Source organism: Leishmania braziliensis, chromosome 30 (genome assembly GCF_000002845.2).
Source record: "Leishmania braziliensis MHOM/BR/75/M2904 complete genome, chromosome 30".
NCBI lineage: Eukaryota > Euglenozoa > Kinetoplastea > Trypanosomatida > Trypanosomatidae > Leishmania > Leishmania braziliensis.
Genome location: NC_009322.2, coordinates 1,304,079 through 1,315,114, shown reverse-complemented (window position 1 = coordinate 1,315,114; position 11,036 = coordinate 1,304,079). Strand labels below are relative to the sequence as shown.

At 57.9% G+C, this 11,036-nt stretch overlaps 3 protein-coding genes across 3 annotated transcripts; all 3 read right to left on the bottom strand.

The window, feature by feature from the left end:
* Positions 1-297: 297 nt before the first annotated feature.
* On the bottom strand, positions 298-615 carry LIP2 (putative 60S acidic ribosomal protein P2; the record flags this gene model as incomplete). Its single annotated transcript, XM_001566949.1, has 1 exon — positions 298-615. One exon carries the CDS (start codon positions 613-615, stop codon positions 298-300), a length of 318 nt encoding a protein of 105 aa, XP_001566999.1.
* Positions 616-1,065: 450 nt separating this feature from the next.
* Positions 1,066-5,109, bottom strand: LBRM_30_3750 (putative CPSF-domain protein; the record flags this gene model as incomplete). The annotated part of the gene is made up of 1 exon (XM_001566948.1): positions 1,066-5,109. One exon carries the CDS (start codon positions 5,107-5,109, stop codon positions 1,066-1,068), a length of 4,044 nt encoding a protein of 1,347 aa, XP_001566998.1.
* Positions 5,110-6,958: 1,849 nt separating this feature from the next.
* LBRM_30_3740 (conserved hypothetical protein) lies at positions 6,959-9,529 on the bottom strand (the record flags this gene model as incomplete). Its single annotated transcript, XM_001566947.1, has 1 exon — positions 6,959-9,529. One exon carries the CDS (start codon positions 9,527-9,529, stop codon positions 6,959-6,961), a length of 2,571 nt encoding a protein of 856 aa, XP_001566997.1.
* Positions 9,530-11,036: the final 1,507 nt, after the last annotated feature.

Sequence of the window (11,036 nt, the reverse complement as noted above, 5' to 3'; positions counted from 1 at the left end):
TCCCCTGCAGTGCCTGCAGCCTTTCAACGTCCGCCTTCGCAAATGGGGGCGGTGGAGGAAGGAGGGCGCCCCTCTCCCGTGCCCGGACTGAAGTGTATTACGGTCTCATGAGCAGCCAACTCTCCTCTCCTTTTTTTACTCGTCTCGCAGGGGCGTGTCTGGTTTTCGGAGTCTTTCGAGTTGAAATGAAAAATCCTCCATACCGAAGGAAACAAGGATACGACAGACGGCTACAACAAGAACAGACACCTGACAGCTCCCAGGCAGAAGCGTGCGACGGCCTAGCCAGTGTAACGCTTAGTCGAACAGACCAAAGCCCATGTCATCGTCGGCCTCCTCCTCCGACGCCTCCTTCTTCGCATCGGCAGCCGCGGCGACGGCGGCGCCGGCAGTGGAGGCAGCGGCAGCCGGAGCGGCAGAGCCAGACCCCACCAGCTTCGAGCGACCCTCAGTCATCAGCTCATCGAAGCTCTTGCCCTCCAGCTCCTGGAAGAGCGCATCCACGCGGGACAACTCAATGGCAACACCGGCGGCCTTCAGGACAGCCTGAACGTCGGCCTTGCACGGCGTCTTGCCAGAGAGCGCCACGAGGGCGTACGCGGCAAGGTACTGCATTTCTTGTTGACAAAGAAACTACGTCGGTGCGGGGGCGCGTTTCCAGTGACAGTGGTCATGTATGCGTGATAGGTTCAGTTGGTTCAGTTTCCACACAAAAGAGAAGAGTCAGGAGGAAGAGGGAAGCAGAGCTGGAGAGAAGGAAAGGAAACGCATCCACCACATCTTTACATTCTCCTTGTTGGATGGAGCGTTCCAGGGACACAAGGAGAAAGAAACTCACATCTATCGAAACGAACCAAAAGACGGGGGGAGAAGGTTCAAGGTCCAACGTGCAGCGCATAGGCTGCGTTGTGCATGGTTTATACGCACACACACACACACACACATATATGTATATATGCATACTTATGTAGAGCTGGAGAGGATGAACCGAGCGACACAGGGGAGAGTAACAGTGCAACACACCAGCACAAATGGGGGTTGGAAAAGAGACCTAGCCAGCGTCAACTAGTGCACCCGCTGGAGGTTCACAACGAGCTGCTCTAGCGCCTCGACCGCAAACGGGGGAAGCGGAAGGCTGCCCTTTTCCAAGAAGAGCTTGGCCTGGGCAATGGTGTCCTTAGGGTACTGCGAAAAGGATTGCATGGTGGTACCGGGCGCGCTCTGTCTGCATTGCTCCTGATTCGCTGGCGGTGCAACAAAAATTCCGGAATCATTAACGCACTGGGCGAAGGCATGGAGAAACACATCCGTGGTGACCCGGCATACGTGTCGCTTCTCGTGCAGCGAGAGCCACAGAAACTGCTCTACCATGTCACCATCCACGGTGTTGAGCGACTCATACCGACGCAGGCGCTCCCGCGTCAGCGCGCACCCCACCTTGGACGCAAGGTAGCTTACCCCTCGCTCCTGGCCAGCGCGCAAGACCTCCCGGAAGGCCTGGTGCGAGAGACCCCCCAGCGGGGGCAACGTGCGCTCCAGTGACGCCTCTAGCGCCCGCAGGACAAGGTATGTGGCCGCGTGCAGTGGCGTTACCACACCAAAGCCACCGTGCGCAGTAGCAAACACCAACTGCGGGCCGGCGATGCCTGGCAAAAGCAGTGGGCTCGGCACCGAGGAGGATGGCGTCGGTGCCTTCATCAGCGACGTGGCGGCAAAGCTGCCTGGCCGCACGCACGTCACTAGGTCGCCCACGTGGTATTGTGCTCGCACTTCAAAGCGACACTGCGGCGTCCCGCTGGCCGCCGCAGCAGCATCGCCGTCTCCTGGCTCAACAGGCAAAGGTACCACTTTCAACGCCGTAAAGTTGAGGTTATCGTCAAAGAGGCACAGATTCTCGGCGTCAGAGCCGACGTAGCCGTCCATCACGCCGCGCAGGTTTCCCTCGCGGCAAAGCACCTTGAGGCTTCCCTGCAGCAGATCCACTTCTATGAAGAAAGCGCTGTGCCGCACGTCCAGCGCGACGAGCACCGAGGCGGCCAGGGCTGTGTTGTAGAGCGGAATCAGCCTCGTCACCGTGAGTCCGACACGGCAGCGCTCCTCAGCCACAAAGGTTTGATCCTCCGTGTTCCACTTGTACAAACAAACACAGCCGTTCACGCCAAGCGCGATACGGCCCTTATAGTACGGCACCTCCGCGCAGCACTGCAACGCACCGCCAATGTCCTTGCTGGCGATGAGGCGCAGCCGTTGGCCTTGGCGCTCCTCATGCAGAGCAAACCACATAACCCTTCCAGAGCGCGCGCGCTGCTCATCTGGAAATGTGAAGGAGGAGCCGACGAGAAGCAGGTGCTGCCAGTCCTCCTCGCTCACACCAGCACTAGTGATCGCCGGCACGTCGATTTGCTCACCACACCTCTCTGCAGGCCCGCCACCCTCTGAGCCATCCAGTCGCACCGTCTGGAGAAAGACGCAGCGCTCGTTCTCGAGGAGCGGTACAGCGGCCGTCCGCCACAAGCCTAGGTCAGCGGTCCACGGGGACTGTATGACACTCGACGGAAGAAAAAGAACTTCATCCCCCTCCACCTTGCGCACAGCCACCGCGTAGCCACCCCAGGCGGCGGTTTCATGCAGCTGCGTGACGGTTTCGCCTAGTGGCAAAAACGTTCGCGACGTCTTCTCGAGCGCCTCCAGAGAGCCGATGTGAAGACGGCCGTCTTGCTTGGAGTAAAAGGCGTAGCACTGCAAATCTGCCTCCACTGTTGCGGCGGCGGACACGCCCATCACGTGTAGCCCAGTCAGCTGTACACCGCCACCAGCGCCACACAACACAACGAGCGGGACGTTGCCGAGGCACAGCAGCCCCGCATGCGGTCCTCCAAGCTCCAGGAGCTCGAGCGGGTGCGGGGCAACAAACACTGAGCGGCGGGCCTCACCATCACGCAGCTGTGCAATCGTGGTCTCGACCAGAAAACCGTGGTGGGTACCGATGTAGATGGTCGGCAACGCACTCTCGCCCACCACTGGCAACGGCGACAGCTGCGGTAACGCCGACGCGATAGAGCGGGGCACGGCGTCTAGTAAAAGTCGCCCGACCACCTCTGCGTGACGGCATCCTACTTCGTACAAGGCGACAACGCCGTTCCACTGGCCAACCACCAGCAGTGCAGAGCTCACGAGCGACACCGCTGAAACGGCGACGCCGGCAAGTGACGGAACCGTACACACCACTTCCTGTCCACGATACACGGTCACGATGGTCCCGTCGCACACGGCTGTCAAGCCGTGCCGAACCGCCGCAAAAAGGATGTCTGGGTCTTCCGCTTGGCGGGGTAGCTTCGACACCACTTCGCATCGAGACCCCAACAATCGCAACCAGGCAATGCCACGGACGGAAATGAGCACCAACGTGCCGGCCGCCGCACCAAGTCCGAGCTCGACGAGGAGATGGTGCGAGACGATCGCCGGGAACACGTGAGGTCCAAGCTCTTCCAGTGTGAGTGCGCGCGCCGAGACAAGGAAGAAACGGTTTGCTGCTGCTGTCATCGTGATGCACATTAGCCCTCCGCCGCAAAGGACACGCTGCGGGTGGCAACGAAGAGGAATGCTTGCTTGCTCCCGAAGCATTACAGCGCTTCGCAGCACGCTGACGCCGCCTCCGCGGTGAATGCCGGTGGCCGCCACGACGCTACATTGGGCGCCGCTTTGGTGCGTGGACATATCGAGCACTGGCCCGCAGTTGTGCAGCACTTCCTCGCACGACGCCTCATCAAGCCGCACCGTGAAACTGCTGTCGAATCGGGAGCAGAGTAAGCAAAGGTCTCCCTGCAGCGTGACGATCTCCGTCGGAGTCGTCGGCGTAGGATGAGGCAGAAAGCGAAATTCCAACACAGGATCTTCACCGCTCATGCCCCTGGAGATGACCGTAACTCGGGCGAGGATACCGTCACGGAACCCAATTACCAACTCGGACGCGTCAGCGGACACTGACGCGCAGCTCACGTCGAGGATTGCCTGCCGCGACGGGATCTCGCGCGAATAGACGCCTTTGCGCGGCCGCACTTGGTGGATAAGGGTGACAAGGTGATTACCCACAACGAAGAGCCCGTGGCGACTGGCGACAATGTGCGCTGCCGTAGGATCGACGTTCGGCTGCAACAATCCGCAACGACGCACTCGCCGACCAAGCAAAGCAAACTCGACAGAAGAAGGCGGGGGAGTAAGCGGCTGACGGATCGAGCTGCCCAAGCCCTTCCTGTCGCCCGCCACCTCCATCTCTGTGACAGCCGAGAAGGCAACTTCATACTCCGCTATGTGCACCTTGCCGTACGGGTCTCCGTAGAGCACGTACAGCGAGATGGACGCGGATGCACTGTCGCCCCTCGCACCCATCGCGCTGGGCCGCTGTGCGGCTCCGTGGGTCTGCCCCTTCAGACATGGTGACGGGGACCCGAACGAGATGTCCTTCACATCGTACTCTGTGCAGTCCATGTAGCAGTGGGAGAAGATATCCGCTTTCGCACGGCGAGCGACGTGGGCCACCAGCTCCGGCGAAAACAGGCGCGCCAGATGCCCATTTTGCTTGCGCTTGACCGCGTCGCGGGCGAGGGCTGCAAAGACGTCAAAGAGGAAGAGCTCCCCACGAGTCAGGGCAAAAGCGACAAACGGGGGCTGTGCGCCTGCCCCACTGACCGCGCTCGAGCAGCTGCACAGCTCAACCTCGCTGGGGTCGTACTGGTACAAGCAGTCCGTGGGCTCGCTTTGGAACAGCGTTGTCATCCGCAGCGGTGGTGCACCGCCGCTCAGGTCCGGGGACGTCTCGAGGGCTGCGAGGAGAATCTCCTGTTTGTAGGTGCAAAGGAAGAGGAGGTGACGTGAGGGTTTCTGCGGTGCAGTACCCTCTACGACAAGCACGGCACGCACATATTTCAATGTGCAATGCATGTGAAAGTCTTGGACGTGGTCAATCCCAGAGTTGCTCTGGCGGCAGGCGTAGACGGAGAGCAGCGTGCCACGATTCAGCGCAACGTAGGTCGTCCCGCCGCCACAGAAGCGTCCAACAGCAGCGCCAAACGCCGCCGTGGACGGGCGCGATGTCGACACAACGTACATGGGCCACAAGTGAGATGAGCGGCGCGGCGATAAAGGAGGCCAGCCGCACCAGACAGAGCCGGAGCAAAACGGGTGGCTCTGCGTATTGTGTTCGGCGGCGACGCTGTCAGAGGGAATCAGAAACGGCTTCGGAAACAAACAAAGAGAACAGTGAAGCAAAAAAGAGAGAGAGCGGGGGGACAGCAAGAAGGGAAGTGGACATGAGCAAGTGCGTACTGTTCAGCCGTCTTCGCAGTACCGCACTGCATCGCTGTGAGCAACTCGACAGATGCCCCGGGGAGTAGCAGAGAGCACGGAAAAAGAGGTCAACGTCGCACAAATCACAAGTGCATTTTTCGTGAAGGGATTTTAGCTTTGGAGTCCAGCACTAGTTTTCGTCTTTAGTGGTCCTCGGAAGCACTGCTCCATGGACGCGGATGCACAACCTCTCGCACGCTGGGGTGACTCCGTGAGTCGAGGGCAGCTGGAACGCTGTCGACCTACACTGAAACCCCACATACACGCCAAAAAAAAACGGTTTCCAGTGAAAAAAGGGATACCAAAGGCATCCCACGCCGCTCGTGCGTGCGCGCCACAACACACATCTTTCGTTTCCTTACCTTCGTTGTTTGGGAGATGCTACGACTATTAGAGTCGCTACTTGGGCAACCATATTTAGGCATTTGACCCCCGTTACTGAAACCGCATGATCCATGAAGACGCTGTAGGAGAGAGAGGGGGAGGGGGCTAAAAAAAGGTAAAGAAAAAAACGCGTCGGTCACTTACTCCTCTCTGTGAGACTACGTGTAGTTTCTTAATGCTGATGCTGTGGACCAGAAACGGTCATCCACCATGTCACCACACAGCCAAGGGCAGCCGCCAGAACAGCCTTGTCGAGCACCGTGTCCCCACTCGTGCCGGAGCCCCTGGTCTTAGTTGTCATTCCAGGGGTCTGGGCGGCAGGAGGGGCTTTCTCGGCAGCAAGTGCAGCCTTCGGAACAGCAGCAGCACTGTAGCGGGGGGTGCAGCGCTGAAGCGCAGTCACGCAAGTATGGCGAAGCATGATCTACGGTGCGGTAATGAGGCAGTAGGCTAAAAGCAGCAGACGCTTCTGGGAAGGGTAGTTGCGCTCGTCGAAGAACCGAAGTTGTCCTGCCGAAGGGGGGAAAAGGGCGAAGTACGACGAAAAGACAAGTGGAGGAGAAACGGAGAAAGTGAGGGAGGCAGGGGTACAGGGAAAGGATCCCACTTCGAGAACGATCACGCGGGACCGTCAACATCGTGTGTCGAGCACTGTAATCCAGTCGTATTAGCACCGAGACAGGAAGAGAGAGGCACCAATGGCACTCGTGAAAGACCTATGACTTTACCGCCGGTACACGTTGAGCGACAAGTTAATCGGAAAGAAGCGGTGTTTGCCGTCTGCTCTTCGTCTTGACCAAGACGTCTACAATTTCTAGGTGAAGGCAAAGCTGGGCTGCCCCCATCGCCCTGTAATCTCGCGCTGGGACGGGCACAGAAAGGAGAAGACGTGAAAGGGAAGCAAAGCATGAAGAAAAGGAAGCATAATCCCGCAAGAGGAGGGGAAATGGCACACAGCCGTAGAACACGCACTCACGCGCAGAGCACCACAGTGATAACTACCACCGCAGGCAGCGACGACGGAGGGTACCCTTTTCAGCGAGAAAGAAGGAGACAGACTGTTCATAAGACGGGCGCGGACCGTAGATGCCATTGGCTCAGAACAAGGGGAAAAGAAGAACAAGCAAAAAGGCAATGACAGCAATGAAGGTAAAAGCGCACACGCGCCGTGCCCCAGTGAGAAGCCACTACGGAGACACACACGCACAGGTCTGAAATCCCACCAGCCCTAGACTTGATTCATTGAACGTCCTGCAGGGTCACCGCAGGTCCTCAACAAATAGTCGACAACAGTGCTGATCCGGCCGCAGCGGTTGGACGAAAGAGAGGCGTTGCACAAAAAGTAGGTTGTGTCGATGGTGTCTTCCAGTGAGTCCACGTAGGACCACAGACTCCGCGTCGCACTGAGTTGCGTACCGTTTGCCAAGAAGTTGTTTATGTACTTCGTGCCTGGTGGGTTGAAGGCGACGAAGGGCAAATTCAGCTCGGCGGAGAGCTTCTTCGCGTAGCCGCCGCTGAACTGGTCCCCGACGATCAAAATGCCGCTGGAGACACCGGAGCTGTTGAGCGCAGCTATGTACGCCTTCACAGTGTCCAGAGCGGTGGACGGCGGAAGCCAATTCTTGAGAAAGCGTGCCCTCTGTACAAATGTACCCCTGCTCTGTTCGTCCCATATGTTAATCAGGGGGGAAATGGCGCCAGCAGCCTGAAGGGCAATGGACTCACCCCAGTCGTCTAAGTCACGAAAGAGCGACAGCCCCCTGTTGTTCGAATTCAGCGTGATCACGTGGAACCTGCTAGACACGTCAACGTAGTCGGAGAAGGAAATGTTCGTCTCATCCACGGCAAAGCTCGGCGCGTACGGCATCACCGCCGGGAACATGCGCAGCAGCGAAGGCTTGCTAGAGAACCACGTGGCGAAGTCGGCGTCGCCGGTGTTGCCTTGTGTATGCGACAGCGCTGCTAGAAAGGCCAAGTCCAGCATCCTCAGCGGTGCGCTACCGTTGGCATTGAACACCTTCTCACAGAGTGGGATGAACGGGGTGATCCCCGTGACAGACGTGTTCGCTGCGATTGCAATTTGTGTGGTGAACCGATATTGGGTGCTCCTCGAGAGTGCCACTACAAATGCCACCGCGAGCATCACTATGACCCACCAGACGAGTAACGCCTTCTGATCCGTGCGGAGTGCAACGTGGCTAATCATAAAGCTCCTTTCCGCTTCCACAACGTCGGGGTGGCGGTAGCCAAAGTGCTTTTTGACATCGCAGCACTTCATGTAGTCGAGAAAGAGACTGCGGCAGCAGAAGAGATATGTGTCGATCCGACATCCCTGGGGCTTCTCGTCTGCCAATGCATTGTATGGCAACTTCAAAGTCGCGTGCAGTTCCTTTTTGGTGAATGAGTGCTTGCGCTTGCGAGATACCATCCCGTGCGCTGCAATGAAGAAAACGGCGACGATGCCCGCCGTCGCCGGGCGGCCGCCGATGGCCCCACCACCAAGACCCAGAATAAGCATGACCACAATGAGCGCCAATGATACGTAGATGGCCCATTGGTTCTTGCGTCGTAGTACCGTGAGCCATGAGAGGACGTACACGCAGGTCAGCGAAATCGACGCGATTGCTGGCCAGGCCAACGACGGCGTGCCGGGGAAGGTGCTCAGCGCCTGCGCCGCGTACACGGCAAACAGCGGTACGCAGCCGATGGTAAAGACTACAGAGTTGTACAGCAGCGTTTCTCTATCCATGCCAAACTCCTCCAGCACTGTAGATGCATGATACCAGTGTACCTTGTTCATCTTTTCGGGTTTGTGCTTGTACGCACGCCGGCGAAGCTCAAAGTCGTCGCGCTCGGCTCGCTTCCTGATGGATGACCACTTGTACACCAGCGCCCTCCAGTAGAACCAAAGGTAGCAGATGACAACCAGGAACGTTGCCGCCAACACAGCCACGAACGCGTAGCGCTGTGCAACGTACACAAGCGACTGCCTCTTGGCCCCAGCTTCAATGATCCCCCACAGAAGCGGCAGAAAAACAGCGACAAGAATGATGAGGAGAAGCACAACGTAGGGCGGCTTGCGCTTGGAAAAGTACCGGTGCGACATACCCCAAAAAATAACGTCGTCACGTTTGAACATCCATAGGTTGCGCACCATGTCCATCAGCACGCAGAGCACTGTGACAATCACGAAACTGATGTAGAAGAATATGGCAAAGTACGCAAAAGGCTGCAGAACCTTGTTGGCGTTGGGGATCGGTGGGACGAACAGGCGATACAGAATCGCAAACGTGTAGTTTAGTCCGAGTGCTCCCATAAATGCTGCGGCGCAGTAGAGCAATATCGTGAGATAGACAAGAAAGGGTTTTGATAAGAATGTGTCCACTACGATGTCAACGAACCAGTTGTACGTTGGTGGATCATACGACGCGTACTCGTAGGATCGGACAAGATTCTCAGCTGTCGGCACCCCGGGGACGTTGAGGCCTTGCGGCATAGTGTTTGACTCGTCCTCTTGAGGGTTTGTGTAGTAATAGTAGTTGCCATCGTCGCCCTGGTAGTAGTAGTGCAGATAGGATGATGGATCGTAGTACATGCCGTGGTCGTACCCGTTCGACTGCGTAGCCACCGTTTCGTTCTCCGCCTGCGTCTGCTCGGGGGTGGCAGCGTTCGGGTCCGTCACCATCTCAGTCGTGTAGCCGTCTCCCATCGATACTTCGTAGGACACTTCATCCTGCTTTGAACGACTGGGGTATTTAAGGTTCTCTTCAGCACCTCCTCCGGGTTGATTGAAATTCATGACTGCGTTGGGTCCGCTGCCTCGCACGCTCACCCTCTGCACCAGAGTCTAGAAATCTGAGCAACGACCAGAGCACCCTGGAGAGCGCTACAACAACGAAGACACAAATACCCCAGAAGTCAAGGGAAAAAGGGATGTGTATCACAGCGCAACAATAACTTAGAAAGGCAAAGGCAAAAAGGGGAGAAGTGAGAGTCTGTCGCCCAATGTAGATGTAACTTGTTTCCGCCTCGTCACACAAAACAGCACAACAGCGCAGCGATACTGAACAGCAGCACCACTCTTATTTCCAGCACGCTGTAGTTTAGCGCCAAGTCTCGTGAACGCAATGGGTCCTGCGTATTGTTTGGTGCGACTCAAGACACCCTTTGTCCTAAAAGAGGAGTCCAAATATTGGGTCTCTCTCGCTCTTGTTCGATAGGCCAGACGGTCACAGTGACATGCGCCGTTCTCTGTGTCTGTTGTAGGGCATACTCCTACTCTTTTCTTTGGCTTTCATTGTCCATTGTCATACAAAAGCATAATCACGAACTTGTCTGCGTTCACGCGCTCTTCACTCTCCGCAGCTGATACAAAAATAGAGTTCAGTCCACTGCAGAGACTCAACGCAAACGGCCAGCGAGAGAGAGAAAGAGGGCGAAAAAAGGACTAAAATGGTACAACAAAGGACAAAGCGCTCTAAACACAACACCTCACGACAAATTCACACGGGCAAATACGCCACCGTTGGCGCATTCAGAATAAAAAAAAAAAACGACGCAAAGCACCTACAGACAACGCTGGGGGGACGGAACGGAGCACTGGGAAACGCGTGACAGCAGACACAACGTCCTTCTGTGTGTGTCTAACAGCTGCACAGTCCAAACATCTCAGCACACCACTGTACAACAAGCCAGTCAGCAGATCCATGCATACCACCCACAGCCCACCGACCTCGGCTGCACTGCAGCTAAATCCTGGTCGTCCAGCACGCACCGTCCTGCCGTCGAATCGGGCCATGCAACCAGCGAGCTCTTCCAGCCCTTCTCCGCCCCTTCAGGGACCTTTTGCTCGGCGGCGGCGGCGCCCGGCGTGCGGGTAGAGCAGGGGGGTGGGTGGCCCCGGCGCGTGCCGCATGAGCTCGGGGAGGAGGTCGGCCAGCTGCCGGTCAGGGTCCTCGGTGCCCCTGCACCCCCCTGCACACTCACCCGCCCGTAGGCAGTAACGCGGCGTGGAGGCGGGCCACGTCGGCGCTCGGCGAACGCGGCCGCGGGCTTCGGGGCGCTCTCGTCATGCAGGCAGCGTCCGTGCCACATCAGCGCACCCGGTCGGACCTAGGAGGCGCCGCGCGTGTCGCGCACATGCACTCCGGGGCTCAGTGGCACGGACCTCTTCGCGCCTGCTCCTCTCACCTCTGCGTGCCATGCCTGGGTGCGACACACCGTGCCAGCAGCGCTTGGCCGGGCATACGCACGGTGCCCGCACTACAGATCCTGGGGCCTGCTACAGAGCGGCGGCTGCTGCCGGC